The sequence below is a fragment of the Phascolarctos cinereus genome, unplaced genomic scaffold (assembly GCF_003287225.1).
Source record: "Phascolarctos cinereus isolate Bilbo 61053 unplaced genomic scaffold, phaCin_HiC Scaffold_2;HRSCAF=192, whole genome shotgun sequence".
NCBI classification, from domain to species: Eukaryota; Metazoa; Chordata; class Mammalia; order Diprotodontia; family Phascolarctidae; genus Phascolarctos; species Phascolarctos cinereus.
In genome coordinates this window covers 157639756-157667052 of record NW_027555625.1, presented here as the reverse complement: position 1 = coordinate 157667052, position 27297 = coordinate 157639756, and the positions used below count along the sequence as shown (strand labels likewise).

General features: G+C 37.1%; 2 protein-coding genes across 2 annotated transcripts in view; one reads left to right on the top strand and one right to left on the bottom strand.

Annotated features, from left to right (window-relative positions):
- Positions 1–256: 256 nt before the first annotated feature.
- Positions 257–17497, bottom strand: CRNKL1 (crooked neck pre-mRNA splicing factor 1). The gene is made up of 14 exons (XM_020986776.1): positions 17316–17497; positions 15538–15690; positions 14198–14289; positions 13815–13973; positions 13364–13530; positions 12229–12407; positions 11052–11222; positions 8153–8344; positions 7363–7422; positions 4522–4602; positions 3001–3240; positions 2381–2482; positions 1100–1348; positions 257–681 (listed from the first exon to the last, which is right to left on the bottom strand). Exons 1-14 carry the CDS (start codon positions 17364–17366, stop codon positions 514–516), a joined length of 2064 nt encoding a protein of 687 aa, XP_020842435.1. The 5' UTR covers positions 17367–17497; the 3' UTR covers positions 257–513.
- Positions 17498–17561: 64 nt separating this feature from the next.
- The window catches only part of CFAP61 (cilia and flagella associated protein 61), a 355672-nt gene continuing 345936 nt past the window's right edge, over positions 17562–27297 (top strand). Inside the window, exons 1-2 of the mRNA XM_020986789.2 lie at positions 17562–17629; positions 21544–21694. Coding sequence (XP_020842448.1) covers positions 21552–21694 — 143 coding nt within the window. The 5' untranslated portion in view covers positions 17562–17629; positions 21544–21551. The remainder of the gene's footprint in view (positions 17630–21543; positions 21695–27297) is intronic.

The window sequence follows — 27297 nt, the reverse complement described above, 5'->3', positions numbered from 1 at the left end:
CAGTTTTTGCAAATTTTAAAAGCACTCAATGTTTACACTCATCTGAGTACACCCAACAATTTCTCATAAGGAATCCTACATGTATAAAAACCATGACATAGCCCAGATTTTACATACTAAAAATGACACACTAGTTCTTTAACAGGAAAACAGTATAGAAAAATGAAAGCCTAATGCGCCTAATGCTTGCTACTTGACAAGATGACATTTGAAAATTTTCTTGTGAATATAAAGTTATATAATCAGTTCAATCTCAGACATTTAAAAAATTCTGTATTTTGAAAAGACACAAAATATTTTCTACAAAACATAAAGCTGTGTTATAAAGAAGAAATTTTATGTCCTTTATTTACAATCTTCTCAATGCTAACTCATCAATATTTTAAAGGCATAGCATAGCAAAGGTACAAGGTTCACCACTGATAAAAAATACTACACAAAAGTTTCCTAAGTCACAATAATTGTAAAGTAGGCATTTGTAAAAACAACAAAAATGCAAGAACATGGAAAAAGTCAAGATTCCCTCTCATCCATATCTTTGTCTGGGTCTTGTTCTGCAGCATCCTTTTCTTGCTGCTGTTTCTTCCAAAGTTTGGCCATTGCCAGCAGTTTGAGGTTGGGCTGGTTTGCAGCATCTTCTGGAAAGATATAATCGTAGTACTCTTCCCAGCCAGCATCAGACTGAAGAGAAAAAATAAAGAAAATGGAATAGATAGGCGTTAAACATCTAACTTTCAGCCACTTTAACTAATTGGGACATTTTCACAATGTATAGTCCCAGTCTAATTATTTGGCAAAGAAACAATGACTTTGTTAGAGTTAGTTGCCTAAAATTTTGGAGAGACAACGTGGTTTATGAGTGACACAAAAACAGTGAAAAAAAATTCTTAATCTATAAGAATCTACCTAGATTTAGTAAGATGCCAAAATCATAATCGCTGTATAAGTCCAATATTCAATTCAATAAGAATTTATTAAGTGCCTTCTGTGTGCAAATCAAATTTTAAATTGTTGCCTGGACTTAAACCTGTAAATCTGATATGTCCATATCAATTTCTTTACACCAAACTGGTAGCAGTCCTAGATTTCTAACTCTTACCCCATCTTCTGCCTGTACTTTTCTTCTCTTCTTAACTTTCTCTGGCATGAGTTTGTCCACTCTCTCCTTATGAGATTCTGTTCCAAATTCATCTTCAAAGTTCCGCCAGGATTCTAATAACATGAGTCTTTCTTCCTTCTCTTCACAGTTTCTCATAGTTTTGTTGGCTTCTTCGTAAATTTGTCTGCATTTACTTAAACTTTCTTCATTTCCTGCAGACAGCTCAAATTGGGCAAAACTGATCCATACCTAGAAAGAAGTCATTATGGAATCAAATTAAGTAGACAACTATAATCATTTAAGATAAGTGTTAATAGTGGCACTTCCTCCTGTTCAGTTTCTGGTTAGTTCTACTTGTGGAACAAACCAACATTTTCACATTTAGTGGTGGAAATGATAAAGTGACAAGAGCCCTATAGCAGTGACCCAAAAGGGTCAGTTAATGTTACAAGAATGTCATTAGTGTTTTTAAGTCTTTAAAAAGTTGTTTGTCTTTACAATGCCATTGCTACCCATCTCTTGACAGAGAGGGGATGAGACTCAAGATGCATGAGACATGTATTTCTGGACATGGCCAATGTGGAAATTGGTTTGCTTATTTGTTATTGGTTATGCCTATTTGTTACAAGGGTTTTGTTTTCTTGGTTTTTTTTTTCTTTCTTTGTTTCCTTTTTCCAATGAGAGGGAAGTGAGAGAAAGGAAAGCCTGTTAACTGAAATTTTTTTTTTTTAAAATTTATATAAATGCCAAGATGTCAAATAATGTTAGTTAACTGCTAAGAAGATGGAGGAGTAAGATGTTAGACAAGAGAAACTAACTTCTCATATCCTTCCCTAAAACAGCAAGATAGTTTTCAGAAAATTGAAAAAAAAAAAAAGGAAAAACCAACAACTCAGAAATGGGCTTGAGTACCAACCCAATGAAAAAAAAATTATAGATGAAGAGAAGCAGAGGAAGAAACAAACTCAAAGAACTGATTCAGTATTACTCTGGACACATTTTTTTTTCTATTCTCTAACTTTAACAAGTTTGCAATGACTTTCTAAGTTTCTTTCAGCTCAATGTTATTTTATTTTTCACAGGTCTCAACAATCTACTTGATAAAGTTAACATTTAAAAGGCATCTAGACTATTCCCACTCTCCTTAAAAGCACTCAGGTATTTTATTTTATACAAATAACAAAACTTTCATATACAAGATTAACATGTTTTCTAACTTCAAGACTACTAACTATTGGCAAGTAAAAAAATGAACAGTGATTATGAAAAACACACACATACCTTAACATGCTGTGTTCGTTGCAGCAATCTCCTGTAAAGACTTCTTGTCTTTTCAGATTCTTCTTGTTCAATTTCAAAATCAATGTAGGATTTCCAAAGTACCTAAATAAAGTAACTAAACATCTCAGTGTTTAAACTTAAAAAATGAAAATATCCCCAAGACCTCTTTTCCAATGTATTGTTTGATTATTGACTAGCTGAACAGCTAGACACATACATATACACACACACATAATGTCTACTAATTCTATATAAACTTAGCTTGATAGAAGGAGTACAACTGACAAATTTGGATAGTCATTTTTGCCTCTCAGAACTCCTCAAGTGATTAGCTCACCAGGGCAAAGAAATTCTGGGACAAGCTAAGGGTCTATGCCTTTCCTACTTTTGATTTGAGGAAAACAGAACCTTTTCTTCAAGAGAAGAGGGTAAATACTTTTAAGACATTTTTACCCTCTTTTATCTGAATCTCTAAGAATAGTAGAGTTCTGGTAAAATAGTGGAATTATCCAGTTAGATTTCATTTTGCTCTAGAATTTACACATTTAAATAATAACATTTTTAGTAATAAATAATACTCAAAAAATGCCCAAGAAATAATTATAACATAAGTATTTCACCTCTGGCATGTCTAATCGTGGCTGGCTAATAGCTAACTCATATATTGCCCGGGCTCTCTCAATATCACCAAGAATTGTCTCTAACTCGGCAAATTTGATCCATGATGTGCAATTTTCTGGTGCAAATTCCAGGAACTTTTCATAAAGCTTCCGGCACCGGTCAAATTCTCGAAGTTGCAGCTCCAATTCAATGTAGACTTTAAATAATTTGTTTTTGGGACACTTGCCAATAGAGGTTCCCTAGAAAATAAAACAAAAAAATACCACGACGTCTTAAATTCCCTTGCTGTTGCACAACGATGGCCTGTGTTCCTAGGGATTGTTCTGGATGAAACATGCTCTGTAAGCATCATAAACTGTTCTCTTGTCCCATAGCATAAAAAAATTATTAGGCTGGCCAGATAGTAGATTTAACAAGTACCCAAGGAAAATTCATTTGCATATAAAATGGCTGAATTCTGATGAAAGCTTAATCCTTTCCTAGCTAACTGGTAGTTCTGCTATGAGTTAACGTTCCTTTCGTGTTGTGAACTTTTTAAATTTCAGAAATAAGATAAAAATCTAAAATTGGATAAGGAGTTGTGGGTAAATGTTTAATCCAAATTTCTTGTTTAACTGTATGATTATAATACAGTGCATAGTACAGTGAATCCAAAATGTATCTTAACTGAACTTAACTACAATTACAATAAGTTTGGGGGCACCTGGGTGATGCAGTGGATAGAGCTCCGGCCTTGGAGTCAGGAGGACACGAATACAAATTTGGCCTCAGAAACTTGACACTCACTATCTGTGTAATCCTGGGCAAGTCACTTAACCCCAATTCTTCCCCCCCCCCCCCCCCCGCCAAAAAGGCAATTACAAGTTTGCCTTTCAAAGAGGGCCAAAGAAGGAACTGATTTTCATAGGATCATTAGAACTAGATAAGAAACTGAGGCCCAATATTATTCCAGATCATAGAGGGAGTTAGGAGCAAGGCCTGAATCTGACTTCAGCTCTTCTAACTCCAAAGTCTAATGTTTTTTGTTGCTTTTACTAGTAATTTTGAGTTTACTCACTGATATCTTGAGGTATACAGTTTTCTATAATTAACTGGTAATTAAATGCAGGAAAATAACCATTTTTTTAAAAATTAAGAGACTGTAAAAGTAGCTTTCAAATACTTCATTAGAGAGGCCAATCCTAATAGAGAAAGAGCAATAACCTACTGGTGGGGAAGATATACTTGCATACTACAAAGTAAAACTATATTCATACATTCAGAGATTATGCATATACTGAAGAACAATTGGTTTTTGGTAACTACAATATGGCTAGGCTATAAATTAACTTTTTTTCAGTTGAAGTAATAAAAGGCTCATTTGTGTTAGCAGACAATGACGGCAATATCATCAATTTTATTCAACTACTAAAGATAAAACTTTACTCTCTGGTTTTCTGGACAATTTGTGGTCACTATAATATTTAGTTTGATCACTACATAACAAATCTTCCATGTTTCACAATCTCCTCATAACTTACCAAAGCTCTTCTGGCAAATGGTAGATTTTTCTGTCTTATTTCAAACTGGGCATACAGTAGCCATATTTTTGCAAATGTAAACTGAAAAACAAAAGCACAAACCCCCGCCCCAATATAAAGGACTCTGAATTAAAAAGCTGTTGTTCCTCTGAAATAAATCTCGTGGAGCTAATGGTGATGATGTACTTTGGTTACGATCAATTACACTAAGATACAATAGTAGTATTGAATATTTTAATAATTCCAAAGCTCTATATTTCCATCAGAGGGGATACTCCTATGATTCATAATGAACTCCTACTCAATGAATCTGTCAGCAAGCATTTATTAAACACTTACTAAGTGCCAAGCACTAGGAATACAAAGAAGGCAAAGACACAGGTCTCTAACTCCGAGGAGCTCATAGTCTAAAGGGAGAGACAGCATGCAAACTACATACATGCAAGATATACAGAGCAGATGGAAGGTAATCTCAGAGGGAAGGCATTAGCAGTTGGGGGAAACCAGGAAAGGTCTCCTGAATGTGGGATTTGAACTGAGTCTTAAAGAAAGCCAAGAACAAGTGGTGAGTATGGAGAGTCATATGAAGACCAACAATAAGGCAGTGTTACTGGACTGCAGGAGATAAGGTGTAGTAAAATTTGAAAGCTAGGAGGGGAATGGGTTGTGAAGCACTTGGAATGCCAAACAGAGGATTTTATATTTGATCCTGAAGGTAAAAAGGAGTCACTGGAATTTACTGAATAAGAGGGTGATGTGGGCAAACCTGTGCTTTAGGAAAAGCACTCTGGCAAGTGAGAATACATTGGAGTATGGCCAGATTTGAAGCCAAGAGACCAGTCAGCAAGTTGAAACAATAATCCATTACCTATGAGAGACTGTACCACGTAGATATGTGAGTGGAGAGGAGGAGAGAGATATAAATAAGAGAGGCTGTGAAGACAGGAAGGACAAAACTTGGCAAATGACTGGATATATGGAATGAGTGTAAGAGAGGAGTTGAGGATGATACTGATTTTGTGAGCCTAGTTGACTGGAATAATGATGGTACCCTCAATAAGAGGCAAGTTTGGAAGGAGAGAGGATTTAAGAGGAAAGAGAATGAGTTCCATCTAGGACACAATGAGTTTGAGATGCCCACTGGACACCCACTTGGAGATGTTCAAAAAACAATGCAAGACTAGAGCTCAGAACTGAAATCAAGGCTATATATATATATGGAACTGGAAATCATCTGCATGAAGATAACAATGGAACCTATTTACCAAGTAAATAGGACAAAGAAGTAGAGAAGAGGGCCCAGGATACAATATAGCCTTGGGGGACACCCCTGGTCAGTGGGTACGACCTGAATGAAGAACCAGCAAAGTTATACAGGAGAAGAGAGTGATCAACAGTGCCAAAGGCTGCAGAGCACACAAGGCTTCCAGTGGACTGTGGCCATAAAAATGATCACTCTTTGGTTAACATGGTGATGAGCTTCTCCAAAGCTAACCTGCTCCTCTGACAACAGAAATACAACTGGGTAAAATGACCAACAAAAAAACCTAGTCAAAATCACTATAAGGAGAAAATAATTGTTTTACAATAATTATTTATACTAGTATTACATTAATTATTCAGTCCTTGGGCTAAGGTACAATGGAGACAACTACATGGCCAAATCCAAGTAGATAACACTGATTTGATCAACAAATATTTATTGATTTGTTCCCTAAACATGGTTTTGTTCATTCAGTACTCCCTCCCTAGACTGGCTTCTTTCTTTTGCCTTTTCTCCAATATCCAGTTCATGCTGGTGTTTCTTTGACCAATCCAGCCCACAGTCCTTCTCCTCACCTCCTAAAGCATTTAGTCCCTATACAAATCATTTGGCAGTTAGCAGATATACTCCCTTGTATTGGTGTTAACTTTTTATATGTGAATGTCTTATATCCCCTAATTAAGTATGTGAGCTCCTAGAGAACATGGACCATGTCTACTCCTTTGAAACCACCATAAGGGCTGGCACGGTGCTATGCCAGTTAGTTAATGAATGAGTTCGTGAATGGAGGAACTATATTTGTCAGAGCTAGATTTTTTTTTTTACCACCCTGGAATTTATGCAATTCAGTTCAACATTTATTAAACACTTGAAATGTATGAGGCACTGTCTTAGAAGCTATAGATAAAAAGGAGAAAAATGGCACAGACCTTGCTCTGAAGGTGCTAACCTACAATTTATCATGAGGTACAAAGCACACACAAACAGATGGTGATGATACAAATCAGAATATAATAAATGTATATGTCAGAGAGTCATGAGAGATTTGAGAAGATTCAGATGATGTTTCACAGAGGATGTGGCACTTGATCTAACCCTTGAAAGGAAAAGAAGGAATTCAAAAGACAAAGATGTAGAGGAACTCCATTCAAAATGGGGAGAAGCAAGTAAAAATGGGCAAAGGCAAGAGAGGATAGGTCAACATCAAGGTATAGCGGTATAAAGTTTAGCTTGAACATAGAATGATGGAGAGTAGTATGAAATAAGGTCACAAAAGTTGGTCAAAGCCAGAATACAAAACTCCTTGTATGCCAAGTGTACTTTAATACACTGGCAATAAGGCGGCACTGTAGTTTTTGAGAAGGGCTATGACAAGATACAGGTATTGGCATTGAGTAGCTAGAGTTCAAAGAAGAGGTTAGAGGGTAACTATATAGATTTGGAATTCACTGGCTAATTGAACCCACAGGAATGAATAAGACTGGCAAGAGAAAAAGAAGAGAAGAAAGCCTAAAACAGAACCCCGGAGGACACTCAAACTTAGAGGAAGAGAAACTGTGAAGGAGGAAGAACCATACCTTTTTGTGAGGAATCAATTTCAAACAAGCTTGATATACCTGTCTGGTTCTCTCTGGATCCTATAAACAAAGAACAGAAACTTTCAGGAAAAATATTAAGTCTTTTTTTGCAGCAGATTTTAGTAATTCTAATTGAAATACACAACCCAAACCTTAACTATTTTCAGATGTCTATGTTTTCAAGCACTGACTTCATTTATGATAAAAATAAATCACCTGAGTTTCTTTGAAGAGCTTTTTTTCATCAGCAGAAATAAAATTGTTCAGTATTCTCTGAATAAAATGTACATGTAAGTATACACATGTGTACATGTATGCACACACACATAATTTTTTGCTCAGATCCCCAGAATACAAACTCCTACCCTCCATTTCCCTCCTGCCCCTCTGTAATTTAACTAAATGACTTTTCTTGGATATATCACTTGATATACACTTGAAGCAGAAACTAACTTGATGAAAATTAATAAGAAAGCCCAAGAGAAACTACATATAATTAAATAAAGTCTTACTTAGGTTGATTTATTCATCTTACATATCAAGTGGCATCACTCTACAGCTCAAGGAGAGAAAAGAACTTCGTGTGTTCTGCAAATAGGAAGGTTTTGAAATACTATACAGTAAATATGAAATTAACCATGTATTTGAAGGTCATTATATCTTATATGAAATATGGGCTTAGTGGCATCTAAAGCTTTATTCTCCAGTTTGAAGGAGTCCAAACTTAACCACAGGGAGATGAGAAGCCATAAATACTCTACATGCAATTAATTATTCTTGTTCCTTTTACCTTTGCCTCCAACTCTTCATAAAGTGCATAGTTGATCCAGAGGTATATATACCGCTTCCAATGCCTCTTCTCTTGGATTGGTGGCACATTGGCAATGGCTCTTTCATACACTTCTCGAACAGTGTCTGGTTCCGCATCACTTTCCACCAATCGCAAATAATCAAACCAGGCATCATAATTGTGTGGATTGGCCTAAGAAGAAAACCAGTTCTATAATCCATCATAAACTACATTCTACCTCATTAGGAGGAAAGATAGTGGTGAGGGCCCTTCCAGTTATCCAGGCAACATGATCATAACAGTGGGGATTTACATAGTAACTTTCGCAAGGCTTTCAGAACACTTCTAAAGAATTCTGACCTTTTTTCTTAGAAAATTCCTGACAGACTTAACAAATAAAGGCAAAAGGAGGCACCTAACACCACAGAGACAATGAATGGCAGAGCCAGGGCCAAAGTCAAGATTTACATATATTTAATTTCTTTTTTGCTTGGGTATCTTGAAAAAGCAGCAACACACTACAAGGAAATTCACAGAATTTCAGAATTGGTAGAGACTTTAGGGGCTATCTAGTGCAATCCATTACCCACCCACCCCCAAAAAAATTTCCACCAAAACATATCTGACAAGCTGTCATCTAGTCTCTGCCTCAAGACTTTCAGTGAAGAGAAACGACCACCTCCCATTCAACTTACGGAGAGCGATAACTGTTATTTTTTCCTAATACTGAGCTTAAATTTACCTTTTAATAAATTCTACCCTTTGCTCCTGATTCTATCTGGGACAAAATATACCTAATTCTTCTAATTCCTCTTCCACATTAAAGTCTTTCAAAGACTTGGAAAATAGCCACCATGACCACTTTGAGTTTTCTCTTCTCTGTTCCTTCAACCAATCCTCACGTGGCATGGATTCAAGGCCCTTCACTATCCTGGCTGCCATCTTCCATAGAGTATCCAGCTTGTAAATATCCTTCCTATAAACTAAGGTACCCAAAACCAAACATGAGAGTCTAGCTGTGATCTGACTAGGACAAAAATCCAATGGAACGACTGCCTTTTTATTCCTAGAAATGACACCTTACTTAATATGGCCCAAGATCCTATTTGCTTTTTTTGGTTTCCACTGTATAAAATTTTAACTTTATATTGAGTTTGCAGTCCATAAAAATCCTCAGATCTTCAGATACTGCCAACTATGACTCCCTCATTTTGTCTTAGTGAAGTCAATTCCTTTAACAAGTTTTACTGATGCTTTTTGCTTTTACATCAGTTATTTGTAAAATGTCACCCACTCACCTTCCAGAATTGAATTTTCCTTTGTTATAAAAACTTAAACAAAAACAATGGATACAGAGACTATGTCTGACAACATATGCTACAGTCTACTCTTAAAGTCTCTGCTGAAAGGAAAGTTGTTATATTTAATCATTTGGTCTCTGGGACCATCACTGGTTTTTGAGTTTGGAGGAAGCTAAGTTTTTAAATATAAATACAATTAAAACTGAATTTAAATCAAACCTATTTATAATATATTAGGAGAGGATGGGACTGTATCTTTGATAGAAACAGCAATTCAAGCACTTAAGCTAAAAGATATGGAATATTATTTTCTAGGAATAGCTTCTGAAACTTCTTTGAATGGGAATGTACTCCCTTTTCACATCCTCCCCAGAGAATCCCATTCTTCCTTTAAGACACAACTCAGAAACCACATTCTACTTGAAGCCTTCCCAGATTCTCCCAATTGCTAGGGCCCTATTCTTCCAAACTACATTGTAACTATCTTCTACATCTTTATCCTGTATTTATTTATATGTGTAACTGTTATCCTCTATATTAGAATACAAGCTCTTTGTGAGCAAAGATCACTTCTGTCTTTGTATTTGCATCTCTAACACCTTTTGCACTGCCAGCCACATATTAGGTCCTTTAATAAAAGTCTGCTGATTGACTGATTTTGATGTCTGCATCTCTAGCCCCCAGGTCATTTCTCTGTACGTAGCAGGTGTTTAGTAAATGTTCCTTGAACTGAACAAAATTGAGGAGGATCAAGAAAGAAGAGGTGGTTAATAATATTAAGTGATACAGGAAGGTCAAAGAGGATGAGATGAAGAAAAAGACCACTGGATTTGGCAAACAAAATTTTAGCAAGGAGGTCAGAGGTGACTGGGGAAAATGCAGTTCCAGTAGAGTGATTAGTCAGGCAAATAAACCAGATTGCAGGGAGTTAAGAAATGAAAAGGTGGCAAGGAAATGGAGGTAATAAGTGAGTATAGATTAATTACTCTTTGTAGAAGTTGACAGTGAATGGGAAAAGACATAGCTTAACAGGATAGTAGACTGAAGATGTCGTTGCTGGGTTGTTTTTTTTTTGGCAGGGGGAGGGTGCTAAGCATGACTATAGACAGAGGAAAAGGAACCAGTACAAAGTAAGGGATTGAAGAGGTTGGGGAGAAAAAGGGGGTAGTTAATGGAGGAGTTTATTAGGAAAGAGTGAAGGAATGGGATGAGATCAAGACCATAGATTGGCTATGGCAAGTAGGATGTCTTTGAAATCCTCCAACGGTAAAGGGAAGGAGGGTGGTACAGGAAAAGGTTTTGAAGTTTTGATGAGGGAATGTGTGAGAGCTCATTTCCAAAGGACTTAAAACTTTTGATTAGATAAGGTAGAATTAAAGGACTATGAAACTTTGAACAGTTGCTAAGGTGAATATGAAAGAGAATCAATAAGAAATAAGCAAAAATATTGCTGTAGAGTAGCAAGGGGCCATTCAGTTGAAGGTAAACAGCATGAAATGGCAATTAACCCATGCCAATAGTTTCATGACTTCTTTCACTAAGTACTCTGCTGCTTGGGAAAAGAACAGGGAAGATATTACTAATACAGGAATACTCACCTTCACCTCTTCTTCATACTGGAATCGCCGTTTGCTCACAATGATGTCTTCAATACCTCGCCTATCCCCAAATTTCTTTTCAAAGATTGTGTAATTTTTAAAGAGTTCTTGGGCTTCCTGCTTCGAAATCCTATCCAGAGCATATTTGTAGATCACTCGTACCCTTTCAAACTATAAACAACAAAAGCTTCAATCCAAATGCTAATACATTTTAATCATTATTTCTTATCTCATTTAAAATAATTTCAAGAATTTATATGATGCATAATTTTTAAGTATTTAAATATTTTAAATATTTAAATGCTGGGGACTGAACATGACCAAAATTATGTATTGATGCAAGATTCTTTTCTTCAATAACTCATTTGGGATGTTCTCACCAGTGACACACACAGATCTACCTAATTAATGTCTTTAAATCTTAGCAGACATTCTTCATGAGTTGCTATGGCCAAGAAAAAAAATCATCAACGGATGGTAGAAGCCAGGCTTCTGGTGATAAGCGCCTAAATTTAGCTTGGTTGAGTCTTAGAAGAGAGGCATACAAGATCATTAACTGGCTCAAATCTGAAGCCCCACCAACTCAGTAGAATTGGTAAGAACTTGTGCTTTGCTACAAGCACCACCATGCCACCAGCCATTGGAGTAAGATTTTAGTTGAAGTTTGCTGCCAGATTAAATCACCTCTTTGCAACATCAGTCAAAAGCTTGAATATTCCCCAGTTTTCTATGGACTAATGTACAACATTCTTAAACTAGCATTCAAGGCCTTTTATTGTCTGTCACCAACTTACTTTTCAAGCCTTATTTTCCATTACGGCCCTTCACGAACCCTCCAATCTAGGTCTACACTTCAGTATGCAATCTTACCTTGGTGCCTTTGCTTACTCTAAGTCTACTCATCTCTGCACTTCAAAGGCACAGCTCAAGTGCAGCCCCCTGTGAAGCCTTTCCTTTCCAACCCAGTCTTCAACGATTATTTCCTCCTCTGATTTTCTATAACTCTTCCTGCTAAACTATTTCCCTCTCTTTACTGTAGAAATGCTGACTATGTCTTAATAACTTCTAAAAAAGATAAAAGAACAACACAAAATGGACATCTATTTAGTATGTACAGCAAGTAGAAATCTTATAAAAGTCTTTTTGCATAATATGCAGAAATTGCACACATACTTACTTCTTTCTGATTTTCTTCAAACTTCGCAAAGGCTACATAGAGATGTTCATCCATATGCTCATCTCCAAAGAATTCCACAGCTCTTTCATATACTTTCCTTGCATGAGCAAAATAGCCATGTTTTTCTTCAAAGCGAGCATACTTGATCCAGTTCTTAACATCGGGATGCACAAGGACAAGTAGAGAGGAATTAAGGAAATGCTAGCCAAGATATCGATGGAAACTTTTGTAAGTCCAATCACTAGTAGAGCCCAAATGAAATAACCAAATCTCATAAATACCAAACTATCCCTTAAGGCATGGTTTCTTAACCTTTTTTGTGACAAAACAGTCTTGCTTTTGCAGACTGGAAAAGCCAATGGATGGACTCCTCCGAAAAATGTTTTTTAATGCCCCAAATAAAAGACAAAGTATTGCAAACCTTTTATACTGAAATGCAATAATCTAAAAAAATTTTTAAGTTGATGACTTTAGGTTAAGAATTTCTGCTTTAGGGGAAAAAACCCACCACAGATTTATCATTAAACTTAAAATGTAACCAAAGACCAAAAACGATAGATAGAATGGACTCATTAAACAAATGTGAATGAGATTTTTCTAATATGAATTTGAGAAAAGACTGGGTGCCACTCTTGAAAAGGGACTACTATCTTCTGTTTAAAAAGGCGTACCTGGTGACATGTGATAATGGTAAAAGCACTGATCTTAGAGCTGAATGTTCAAATCCTAGCTCTGCTACTTAAAAACTAGAAGACCTTGGGAAAGTCACTTTATTTTTATGAGCTTGTTTCCTTATCTGTTAAATGGAAGATGATGACAGTGATACTACTATAGTACTACCTGTTTTTCAAGGTTACCTTAAGAAAAATGTTTTATAGATTACTTGATAAATAATCACATTATAAAAAGAGCAAACAGAAATAAAACGAATGCCTTGAAAATATCACCAAGAACTACTCAGAAATGTTTTGCTTTGGCTTAACAGAGTACACCTATCTAGACTGTAGAGTACATAAAATCTGTATCCTTAACTGCTTACCCAGGAAATAAATGCTATCAAGTATAAGTAAGTGACTATCTAAAGAATATACAATATATCTGATAAATCATAATCAAAAATTTTTTCAAAGGATATATCTTTCATAAATACAACGTGCGCGATCCACCTCTTTATATCTCAGTTCAAAGTTGATATAGGAGTGCCAGGCTTGCTCCTCAGGCTGCCATTCCATCCATCGTTCAAATACTTGCCGGCCTCCAGCAATATTTCCCAACATCTCCTCCATATAAGTGTACTTGTACCTATGACAAAATCATTCCAAGATAATCTCTGGAGTCAAAATGGAGTCAAAGGAAGAAATAAACCCTGGACGGTTTTTATTTATTCATGTCTTTAATGACATGGTGACTTAAGGCTTTATTGTCCAAAAGATTAATAAAACAATACTATCTGATTAAAATATTATCTTCCAGAAAAGATCAAACATTTGAAATGTAAATGGTTAAAAATCTGTATGTTTCAATAAGGAGTTCTTTTGTATAAAAGTATAGACTACACAAAAACAAATCATACTGAATAACCTTACCAGAACTGGTTGACCCTAGGAAGAGTTGTGATGGCCCGATCCCAGATATTTCGGGCATGATTTACTTGGCGATTCTTCATTTCCATTTCTGCATATTTTAGCCAGAGAGTGATATTTCGATAGTCAACATCTAAGGCACGCTCATATATGGAACGGGCTCTGTAAGGTAACATTTTGGGGGGGAAAGTATGTAAAACTTGACAACTACATTTCAGGTAAGTATCTGAAATACTTTACATAATTCACTGAAATATTCATCCTGCTAATGCAGATATAATAATATCTTATACTTGTGCAACCAAAATTTTTCAAATCATTTTCAAATCTATTAGTTTATTTCATCACCATATATGAAATGATGTTCTTATATGTGTAAATTTTACCTTTGAATTTCTTTTAGACTCTCTTCCCATTGTGCGTATTTTATCCAGTTACTAATCACAGTTCTATTCTTCCTTATATTGTCCTCAAAAGTCTGGTGAAAAGAAAAAGAGTCAACCCAAATAAAACCAATTAAAAGTGAAATTATACTTTGGTTTAATTCTTAGACTAACGAAAGTAATTCATTTAAATTTAATTCACAGACATCACATTCTAAAACCTCTGAACTTGAAGGAACCTATGAAAAGAGATAGGTACTTTGAACAAATCCTTATGATACCAAATTCCAACAGGGCGACAAGAAGAAAAATAGCAGAACATACCCAATCATTAACAGTGTTTTAAAAATCTTAATGCTTATACATTGTAATCATGGTAATACCTAAGCACACACTTAAGTAATTATTTATTTTGCTAAAAAATTATCATAAAAATAACAGTAAAAACATTCAAAATAAGGAGGATATTACATAAAACCCTAGCATTTAATAAAATAAGAGCAAACTGCTGGTGCATTTAAAGAAGGCAAAGTATGCCAAGCCTCTTGTTGAGTGAGTATCCCATTCTAATTAGCATGTCCTCTCTCTAGCTACTAATCTTGTTTAGATCCTTAACATTTAAAAAAATTATTATAAACTCACTCCTTTAGTGGACTGAATTTATTTTGGTTGTAAAACAGAAGAAAAAAGAAAATTTTACTTATTTAGGCAAAATCTAATTGACTAATAATTTATGGTGGCAAAATTAATGTCATAAGAGGCCATGGACTTCTGGAATTTGTTGGTGCCAGAAAAATCACTGGTTTAAGGGCAGTCTTAGCTATGTGATCCTGATTAAGTCACTTCAGGTTTCAGAGACTCAGTTTCTTCATCTGTAAAATGGGGATAATACTGGGATCTAGGCAGTGGAGTAGTTTGAGTGCTGGGCCTAGAGTTGGGAAGATCTGAGTTCAAATTTCACTTCAGACAGTTACTAGCCATGTAACCCTGGGTAAGTGATTTAATCTCTAAGTTTCCATAACTGAAAAATGGAGAGAATAAGAGCACCTCTACCCTAGGGTTGTCGTGAGGATTAAATGAGATAATTTTTTAAAGCGCTTAGCGCAGAACCTGTCACATAGTCGGTTCTTAATAAATGCCTGTCCCCTTCTCCTTTCCCTTGTACTACCTATTCCATGGGAGTTTTGTGAGGAAAGCAGTTTGTAAATGTTCTTTGTCAGCTACTAATAATATCCATTTTAGTCTCTCTAATCACAATGCATGAGAAACTTCTCAAGCTCTTAGCCAACAATCTTTATAGCTCACAGCACCCCTGGAAGGGCTGAAGTCTATTTTTCACTTACCTTTCTTTTCCTTAGCTTGTAATCATTTAATTCTTCTTCATCTGTGATCTTCTGTTGAGGAGGTGGTGGCAGAAGCTCAAGCTCTCTTTCTTTGGCTTCCCTCAAAAGCTGTTCTGCTGTGATCTGTACTTCAGCAGGCGCTTTGTTTTTCACCTTAAAAATCAAATAGATTTATTTTTGGTATCTACACTTTTCACTATATAAAATTTCAAATAATAATTACTTATGTAATTGATATGTGTGCGCTAAATTTCTGGACCATATTACAGGATACACTACTGGGGAAATTATGTTTTCACTTCTTCATGAAATTAAACATAATGCTTTACTGCTTCTACCTCAGTTTTGTCTTAAGGGAAAGTCAGCAACAAAATGAATAGCAGTATGTCCTTGTTGCTTAGGATAAAAATAAATTTGGACCCTGGAGGAAATACCTTGAAAGTAATTTTCATTTGATATTTTAATTTGTTTCAAAAACGTGTATCACATTTTAGTCAAGTTAATAAAAAACCTTTATTTATAGGACTTTTTTTCTTATTCCTCTTGAAGTCATAAATGAATTAAATGGTCTGAAACATAAACATGTCTAAAGCCATATTTAAAATAGGAACCAGAAGATGTCAGTTCAAATACCAGCTCTGCCACTTACTATGTGACCCTGGACAGGACCTCCCAGCCTATTTCCCTTAGCTATAAAGTGATGATGATAATATCCACACTACTTCCATTGTGAAGATGATATAACATAATGATGATATAACATAATGCAAACTCTAACTTGGAAGTAAATACATATGAAAGATAAACTTTCTAATTAAGTTAGAACTTACAACTGAATAGCTATAACACCAAGATGGTATTTATACACTGAGATTGGGGGAGGAAAATAAGATCACTCTGAAAGGAAGTAATCAGTTTTTTTGTTAAGAAAATGAGTATAGAGAACAACTGTTTTGGTTTGGTTGCAAATATTCTGTGTGGTTTCACAGCTGACAAGAAAAATACACGGGAAAAGAGCTTGAATCATCTCATAATGTTTTAGATCTAAGAGCTGCTTCGAGTCACTGTATTTGTGAGTTCAAAGAAGCGAAAGGGGACTTAATACTATATGGAAAATATCTATTGGGTATAATGGAAATAGACTTTAGAGCCCAAGAACATCACATATTTCCTAATATTTATAAACTAATCCCCAAAAAGTACATTACTTGATAAAAGTGGGGTTGCTGATGCCAAAGAACTGATTTACTGGGGTTTACATACATGCAAAACCAATAAACCCCAGTAAGTCAGTTCTTGGCATCTGAACAGTGGAATCATAGCGTGCGGTCGCAAGTACTGGGCTTTAGGGGCTATAGGTTCTTTGGTCAGAAGATTAGTAATTACAGGTTCTTTATGTTTACAAGCCACGATGAACACATTTAGTGGTAATATCTAAATACTGTTGAACAGTTACTTCCTCCTGGCACAATATTACTCTAAAAAAACTTCCCACTTAGTAAAGCCCCTGGGCCAGGATTCTTCCTGAAGCTGGAAATTAATAAACGTTTGCTGAGCTGGGGGCACAGTGCCTCCATAATGCCTGCCTCCACAGGGTCCCCATTCACAGATGCTTTTTCCCCATCCCCTTCCTGGCTCCCAAGAAAAACGGTATCGCACTACCAGAGAGCTTTTTCTTCGTCTCCCGACAGAGACAGCAACGACAGGACACCATCAACAGCCTTTCCTTCAAGGCCCCCCCCACCCCCCACTTCGGCCGCTCCACGGCTCACCCCTACCTTAGCCACTTTGGGGATCCGCTGCTTTCCGGCCGCGGTGGACGCTGCCATGTTTGCGTGGGTGGGCCCGCGACCCCTTCAGAGCCGGCTCCAATCCGTAGGTTGTGCTCTTTAAGCTCCCCGAAACCACCCCAACTCGCCTCGGGCCAAGAACACCCAAGCAACAACTCCAAACCGGAACCGGAAACGGAACTGTCGTACTCGAGACGTGACCCTTTACCCGTATCCACCACGTGACGGAAGGGACGCCGTTTCTATAGTAACGGGCGTTCGCTGTCTGTCCTGGAGTCAGAGTGGAGAGAGCTGTAGTTGAGGTGAGTCAAGTTAAGAGGGGTCTATCTCGGTGCCGCGGAGGGTTTACACGTATTCTAACTGCGGTATATTCTCAGTGGTTTAGGGCCAAGGGATTTGGGTGTCAGGGAGAAGCTTTACAGGTATTGCAAGCAAAGACGCCTTACTCTGAAACCTGGAACGGTGCCCTGTAGACTCCGGAGGAAGGAAAAAGTACAGACTACCACTCCCAGAAGGCAAAGCACCACCACTATGGAAACACGTCATCCCGCGATTGGCGTGTGGGCCGTGTTGCATCCTGGGTCCTGTAGTCTCAGCGTCTTAGGGCCGTTTCTGTTTTGATCTGGGAGCCCGGAGAGTACTGCACTCTAGCAAGGAGGATTAAGGAAATAGAGGAAAGGGAATAAACATTTATATAGCTCCTCCTGTGTACCAGGCACTGTGCTAAGTGCATTACAAATATCTCATTTGAGCCTTACAACCATCCTGCGAATCAGGTGCTGTTACCTCCATTTTACAGTTGAGGAATCTGAGGCAAGAGAGGTTAAGTGACTTACTAACTAGAGTCACACAGCTAGTAGTGTCTTAGACATGATTTGAATCCAGACTTTTCTGACTCCAGGTCCACTTCTTCTAAAATAACTAATAACACTTAAAAAATTTTAAACTTTATTGTTTTAAAAATAGGGTTTTTTCCCCCATTGGTAAACAACAACCACAACTATCCCTTTGGTCATTGAGGCAAAATGGAATATATTCCAACAAACTTTGAGGCATAAGGTGGTTAATATATAGTGAAGTTCATCTTTTGGCGTCAGGGCTCTGTAACAGCTGTTGTTTCAGTCTTTCCCTCTTGTCCAACTTCTTATGACTCCTTTTTTGGGGGGGTTTCTTGACAAAGATACTGCAGTGGTTTGCCATGTCCTTCTCTAACTCATTTAACAGATTAGGAAACTGAGGCAAACAGTGTTAAGTGATTTACCTGGGGTCACACAGCTAATAAGTATATGGTGAGTTTTCCCTGACTCCAGACTTAGCACTATGCTTACCACTTGGTAAGTGCTTAATAAATGGCTTGATGGCTGATTGATTGATAGTAAAAGTTACTGGGAAAAGAAATTGAAACTATGATTAAATTTAAACTGGTGGATTGGAATTACTTATATTTCATTTATCTGTTACCCTCACTGGCTAGTTAAGACTTGTGAATATATTTGACTTAGCTAGTATAGAAACTACCTTTATTGTATCCATTTTATGAATAGATAAACTGTATTTTAGATATGTAAAGAATTTTCAGCTGTGTAAGCACTGCCACCCAAAAAAAGGGTGGAATTAGGGGATAGTGATTTCCAATTCACTCTTTCCATGGAGAACTGGGCATTTCGCCTATGTGTCCTCTAGTGGTAGAAGTAGGGCATAACTTCAGGGATGAGTATTGGACTGTTTGAACCTGAGCTTTCCTCATGAAAAAGTGTCAGGTAGTGGAATAACAGCTATTGAACCTAGTAGTTAAACATATTATTATTCCTCCTCATCCACTCTACATTCCAGCCAAATTGATCTCCTTGATTTTGCTTTTCTTAGAACTTCATTTCCACCTCCATGCCTTTATAGGCTGTCCTCTGCCTGGAAGGCACGTTCTCCCTGGAAGGTCCTTGGATCCCTTCAGGGTTCCCTTGATGTGTTACTTCCTATGGGGAAGCCTTTCTTGATCCCTCTAGTTGTTAGTATTCTTCCATTCTATCCATTTATTTGTGTAAATATTAATAAGCCTCTAATACAGTGAATGCTCTTAAGGGGATATAGCTAGATAACAGTATGTCTCAGGACACTCTGGGAATTTTAGTGGAATGTGAGCTTAGTGTGAGTCAATATGTGAGCGGCAGCTATAAAACTGATGCAATCTTAGTCTATATGGAGAGATATAATGTCCGGAATAAGGAAGGTATCAGCCCTGCTCTGTCTACAGCTCGTTTAGATTCTTGTATTTTGTTCTGCATGGCATATTTTAGGGAGGGCATTGGTAACCTAGAATATGAACATCAGAAAATGAATGGGATGCCAATGGGCCTCAAGATCATGATATATTAGTCAAAGGATCTGGGATGTTTAACTTGGAGATCAGAAGACAAAGGTGTGGGAAGAACATGATGGCCACCTCCAATCATAGGAATTAGACTCATCATGCTAGGATATACAGGGCAAGAACTAGGAAATTACAGAGAGGCAAATTTGGGGTTGAAGTAAAGAAAAACTTTGTAACAAGGGAGGTGATAAAGCTGTAGTATGGACTCTGATCACATCATATTTGGGCAGCTAGGTGGCAAGTGCTGGACTTGGGTCAGTAAGATACAAGTTTAGAACCTTTGTTTGCCTCAATTTCTTGATCTGTAAAATAGACGTAACAATAGTACCTACCTTACAGGGTTGCTGTGAGGATCAAAAGAGATAATATTTATGAAGTGCTTTGCAAACCTTAAGGAGCCTTTATAAATGCTACTTATTAATACTTGGAATCTTGTGTTTTGTTTTGAGTTGCGGGTTATATAAAATTGAAAACTGATTTTAATTCTATTTTGCTAAGACTTGATCAACCTAGATATAATATTACCCTTTGAGGTTCCTCATCCTTATAAATGCACCCATCACCCACTTTTCAGAGAAACTCAATTAACCTAAAAGTTCAAATCTTGTCATTCAAACTTTTATAGCAGCTCCTATCACCTGCACACTAATCCCATCCCTTGAAGAACTACTACCATCACCTGAGAACCTTTGTCTTAATGTAGCAACTCAAATTACTTGTCTTGGCTGAGGTTAAAGGGGTTTCAGAAGGGGAGGTCCAAATGATGTATATTATCCATACCCAATCAGAAGACACACCTATGTTGCTCCAGATTTTGTCCTGTCATCTTGCTAATTGTTATGAAAAACCCTGTCAACCGTCACTCAAGGTCTTTAATCATCAAGCCAGGGCATTGATCCAACTTATTGGTTACTGCTAGCCTAACTAATAAATTGATCATGCTCAGAATTTCACACCTCAGTTTATCTTAATTTCTGCCATAACAATTACAAGTATCCTGAAGTGGATTGGGCTGCCTTGGAAAGTAGAGATTTGGAACAGTCCAGATGATCATTCGTTGGATATGTTGTTCAAGGGATTCTTGTTCAGCTACAAGTTGAACGAAGTGGCTTCTGAAAGCCCTTCTAGCTCTCACATTCTGAACATTTTCTTAAATTCATATATGTGTGTGTATGTATATATGTATATATGTGTGTGTACATATCATGTATATACCATATATGTATAGATATACATATGGAGGGAGAGAGATTAGATAGTCTCAGAAAGATAATTGATAAATGGAAAAGTACTATTATTGCTATCAGCATTTTTAGAGACTTTTTCACTTTGGGTCTGACAGAAATAGCTATGAATTTTTTTTTATCTAAATGCAAATCTAAATAGACATAATATTGTTTAAACAAAGTTACCCCAAGGCAAAATCAATCGTTTTCTTTCCTTTTTGTAAACTGGATGTGACAGTGAATTTCCTCCCTAACACTTGGATACATACAATTGTGGTAAATTAAATATACTGAACCAGTAAATATTTCATTTCAGTCCCTTTCAACAACTGCTATAACATTTGGGAGCAGTTTTACTGGCAACAAAGAATACAGTTGCGGTGCTCTCTAGACAGACCAATTCTCAGAAACTGCATGAGCCCACTGAGAAATGTATCTGGTAGCTTGTGGCAATAGCTGACACGATGTACCCCCAGGGAAAAACCAGCTAGACCTATGTGGAAAATATTGTATTCACTTTGTCATTTTGGAGATTGAATTAGTGTTTAATGTTATAAGTGCTGTAACTAAGACAGCTAATGAGTTCAAATTTATAGTGGAGTGTTTTCTCTTTTCATGAAAGGGCATAAAATGACATCACTGATTTCTCCAAGAGGCAGGGAAGAATTTGTACATTGCAGAAGAACAGAATCACAAGATATTTACTGTATTAAATCTCTCATCAGAAAATTTACAGAAAAGCTTTTTGGGAGGATTAATATCATTTATCTTCTGTAAGTATTTTACCATCGTAGTTAATAAACATTTATTGAGCATTGCTATGGACTGTGCTCTGGGGGTGGGGCAGATATCAGCCCTTGAGGAATTTGTAGCCTAGGTGAGGAGTCATATACTCACAAAATGGCAGTATACCAAAAAATTAAATGAACTGATCAATCCATAGCTAATTTTATATTTGTGAGGCTTTCCATGAATACAGTAGAATATTTTTGGCTTGCTGAAAGAATTTGCAGGTATAAAATTTGAAGAGTTCACTAAACTTTGGTAAATTATCTAGAATTCCTAGTAGACAAGACATGACAAGGTTGAAGAAATCATGGTCCTTTGATTTTTATGTAAAATGAATGACAGACATTTAAATATTTGTCAAAGAGCAGTTGTTTGTTAATACATGTGTATGTGTGTATATGTGCACATATATATACATATACACACATAGAGTGTATATTTATATCTGTCTATGCATTTTGTAATCCTGACAATGTATCACAGGAAGATTTTATCATTCACGTCTTAGAAGTTTCCTTGAATCACAAAATCTGTGACTCCTATATTGTGTCTCTGGTAAATTTAAAACAGCAGCAACAACAAACCTTCAGTTAGGGACCAGAAGAAGAGCACCCGGCAGTGGTCTCTGTATCTTCCTGATTCTCTGGATGCAGCATTGGATTCCTATGTTGGCAAGGTACATAGTGACCATTTCCAAACCTTGACCAGAGGAACTAGGAATCCAAGGTTGGTTTTTGTTTTTGAATCCATTTTTATAATGAGACATAGAAAACAATAAAAAAAAAAAATAAACAAGTAAATTGCCAAGCCGGATTCAAGCATAACGTCCATAATATGACATTGTGACATAGTAGAAAGAAAGATGGCCTTGGATTCAGGAATTCCTGGAGTCAAGCCCCATGTCTGACTAGCTGTGTGATCCTGGATGAGTCTCAGCCTTTCAGTGCTAAGGGCAGGTCTCTAAGACTGTCAATTATAGAGCAGTTGCTGATGTGCTTTGGGAAGATTTTCCTCTATGGGAGTTCCCTGCATTAGTAAAATCATAGGTTCAGTTAAAAAAAAAAATCAAACCTAATAAGTGTTAGTCTTAGGGTCAGGATATGCAGGCCAAATCCCAGCTTGGACCTTCTGTGGCTGTATGATGACATGAAAGCTGTATGTTAACTCTCCATGTATTGGAGGCTTTCCCCCTCCCCACAATACGTCTTCAGCTTGCTGCCTCCTGTGCCAAAAAGAGAAGGAATGAAGGGCTATCAGGTGCTTTTGCAAGGCTTTCTAAAGTCAAAAACTGCCCCAGTCACTGTGCTCCATTCAATTCAGTTCAGTTCAGCTGAATATGTCTTTCATCTCTAAAAGGGGAATCCTGCCCTCTTATCTATCTTCTTTTTTTTCCAGTCAGAATTTTATTTCAAAACATCACTGTGGGCCCTGGCTCAGGGCCCCAGCACCACTCTAGCTACAAGATCTCAGTTAATGATATTCAAAGGCACTTGAGTGATCACAGTTCACAGAGGAAAAATTAATTAGGTGAAGAATTAATGTTGCCCAGATTATGGCTTGTGCCGTTGGATAAGTAGTACATTGAATTAATCCATCAGCACATATATCTTGTATAAGCACTGAAGATGAACAATGTTTTGGGCCAAGAATTTAACAGAAAGAGGATAGTGGTCAAGATAAATTTGGGAAATTGTGTAACCCAAGCTGCTTCTGCTACCAAAATTCTGCTTTTAATAAAAATATTTCCCCAGTAATACTACCTAACTCTGAATCATTGAAAAACATGAATAGAAGTTATAAGAGACCCGATGAAAATGGAAAGATGCTTATAACTGATAATGACTGGTGAATAAGAAGTAGTGAAAGATCATCTCTGAAGACATGTAAAACTTAAAAAGGAAGGATAACAGATTAACAATTAGTATATAGCTCAAAATATTAGAGGCAGGCCATTTAGCCCTTCTGAGACTCAGTTTCCTCATCTGTATAATTAAAAAGTTTCATTAGATTTAGTTTAATTCACCAAATACTTACTGAGCATCTGTATTTACCACATACTTACTGAGCACCTACTATTTACTAGACCTATGTAGACTACAAAGGCCATACTGCCCCTTGCCATTGTGGAAATTTCATTCTAGTATGTGACCTAAGACATGAACACAAAAAACAAACATAAGTTCTCTCTTCTGTTGATTTAGTCAGAATATAGTCAGTGTAAGGGAGGTTGGTCCTCTCCTTTCTTCAGCTAATGTGGTTATAGGAAGAAGATTTGGGGGGTTTTCAGCTTTTACAAAGAAACATTTACTTCAAAGGTACAAGAACAAAGTACATACATATCATCCCAATTTTGGGGGGGGCATAATCTCCCCATAACACCAAAGTTTTTGAGGAAGGGAGGAGGATTAGGCTTCCTGCTTAACTAAATTCCTACATAGCATGAATCCAGGTTCCAAGTCCAAAGCTTCCACTGTACTTGTGTTCTGGGACCCTGGCGGCTTAGGGCTTCCTTACTGGGCTGGTTACAATTTATGCTCTAGAATCCTGGGCCCAAAGTCCCTATGGCTTCCAAGCCTGGGTCCAGGACTCCACTCCCCACGCCTAGAACTGGCAAGGATGAATAGACATGCCAAAACCCCAATCCTGTTTTTCAGGGTGCATAGCCTAAGGGAAGGAGAGGTTGGTGCTCAGGGCTTTCTCTACTTACCCCATGGTGCTACTCAGTCAATGAAGAGTTTTTGTTTTTGTTTTTGTTTTTTACCTCTGGACATAGCCATAAAAGAGAATGATGAGATGTTAATGTATAAACAAGATGGGTCTATGCTTTATGATCCTTTTATGAATTGGGAACCTCTTTGAGTCAAGAGGGGAACAGTGTGATTGGTATATGAACAAGCTAGATACACTTCTGAGGCCTTTAAATAATTGAATGAAGTTCAGAGTGAGAAATACAACCATAATTAGAGGGATAAACAGGCTCCTGAGAGGGAATTGCTCTTGTGGAGAGGAAGTTTTTATTTCTCTCCTTCCCCAATACCAGATATAAGATACACCCTGGAGAACAGACACGGCTTTAATCTTTATTTATTTATTAATAACATTCATTTCTTAAAATTTTGAGTTTCAGATTCTCTCCTTCATTCCCATTGAGAAGGCAAGCAATATGATATCAATAATATGTGTGAAGTCATGCAAAACATTTCCATATCAGCCATGTTGCAAAATAAAACAAAACAGTACAACAATAACAAAGAAATGAAAAAAAATCAGGAAAAATAAAGTGAAAAAAGTATGCTTCAATCTGCACTCAGGTCATCATTTCTCTCTATGGAGGTGGATAGCGTTTTTTCTATGAGGGTCCTTTGGAATTGTCTTGGAACAACTGAGGACAGACAGACATAGAGATAGTCACCTAAATGAGGCAGCAGCCTTCAGAGTGTGACCCCTAGCAACAGAAAAGAGTGTTGGCTATAGATTCACGTAAGGAGCTGACCATTGAAGCCTAACTGAGCTGAATGGCTTGTCTAGTTGAGATGCTCCATCCAAGGGAAGTTGAGTGGTCACTCTATAAAGAAAGAAAGAAAAGGCTTCCAGGCCCTGCAGATCAATTACCTTGGCCACACATGTTTCTTATATATGTACCTCACTACCATTGCATTACAAATTTCTGCCCACTCTTCCCATGGATGCTGTCTGTGTTTGTGGGAGAGTGTGCCCCAGCTTTATGGAGGGGGGCACTGTGGTTTTGTAGCTATTATTTTTCCTTGGCCATCTTAGTAAAGGCTTACTCCTAGAACCCAAGCAGGAATCTAACCTATAAGTTCGAGTATAAGTTGGGAGGAATATTTCAGAGTGGGTGCAATATAGATAAGTGAATGGGATTTTTTCTGTGGAACTATTTTGGTTTAGTTTTATACAATTTTAAAATTAAAAAATCCAGATAAAATAAAAACATTTTATCTTCCCTATAGAGGATAGAATGACAGGGAAGTGAAAGTATTCCTTCTAATTCTAAAATCCTATGATCTTTCTGTGAAGAAGAGGAAATAACTAGATTCTATTTGAGCCTCATTATAAAAGAGACAGTATGGCATAGGGGATAGAGAAGGAACCTCAGAAGGAGAAGGGAATAAACATTTATACAGTGCTTACTATTTGCCAGGTACTATGCTAAGCACCATATAAATGTTATCTCATTTAATCCTCACAACAAACCTGGGAGGTAGGTACTCTTCTTATCCCCATTTTACAGTTGAGGAAACTGAGGCAAAGAGAGGTTAAGTGATTTGCCCAAGGTCATGCAGTAAGTGTCTGAGGCCAGAATTGAACTTAGGTCTTCCTGACTTCAGACCCAGCACTTCATACTCTGCACCACCTAGTTTGTCTCAGAGTCAGCAAGAGTGGGTTAAAACTCTATCTCTGACACCCACTGACTATGACAAAAGGGAAATCACTTAACCTTTTAGTGGGCATTCTCTGAGAGAGAGAGGGGAAGGAGGAGGAGGAGAAGTTGCTAAAGAGAAATAGTATGATAGATGGAGAGTGGAACATTTGAGAGAAAAGTTATTTTCCCATTAAAGGTCATATAATAGAATTTCATAACTAGATGGGACTCTAAAGATTATTTAATCTAACTCCCTCACCCTAAGCATAAGTAAATAGGCCAAGAGAGGTGAATTGGGCTATTCACATGGCCCATTTGTAGCAGACTCAGAATTAGAACACAATTGGTAAGATGAAATCTTAGGATGATAAATGTAAAGTCTGACTTGGGTTCAAGAAATCAGCTTCACCAGTACAAGATGAGAGAGAGCAGCTTGTCTGAAAAAGATCTCTGAGTTTTAGTGGATTAAAAGTTCCATAAGAGTAAATCATTTAATATAGATAATAAGATTATAGAGTTAGAGCTGGAAGAGAGAGGTCATCTAGTTTAAAACACTCATTTTACAAATGAGGAAACTGAGGCTTGGACAAGTTAAGTGACTTGTTGAAGAGTACAGAGCTACTAAGATTCAAAGGTAGGGTTTGAGTCTTGCCACTGGACATCAGTGACTGGAAGAGATGGGATTGATGACTATGCAACTCTACCTTTCTTAAATCCAATTCATATTTGAGTCAAGACATCACCCATAATGTCACTGGTCCTCTTCGAAAATGAAGGTAGAACAACAACAAGTTAAAAGCACTAATACAGTCTTTGGCTACATTAAGAAAGGCATAGTTTCTAGGAAGGGCAGCTAGGTGGTTCAGAGAGAGTGCCAGGCCTGGAGTCAGGAAGACTTAATCTTCCAGAATTCAAATGTGGCCCCAGACACTTAACTTGCTGTGTGACCCTGGGCAAGTCACTTAAACCTGTTTGCCTCAAAAATACAGAATTATCCTTAAGTCCTTTGTAGTACCCTCATAACACTGATGGTGGCAGAGTAGTGGGAAAGGTCAGAGAGTATAAGAATCATAGTTCTCAGACTTATTAACTTTAGCTTGGCAGCTGATACTTGAAATGTTTTATGGGAGGACATGGACAAGAGTCACAGCGGATGGTGGGAATGGATGGGCCTCTTAGCATTGTTGGATCATTGATATCACA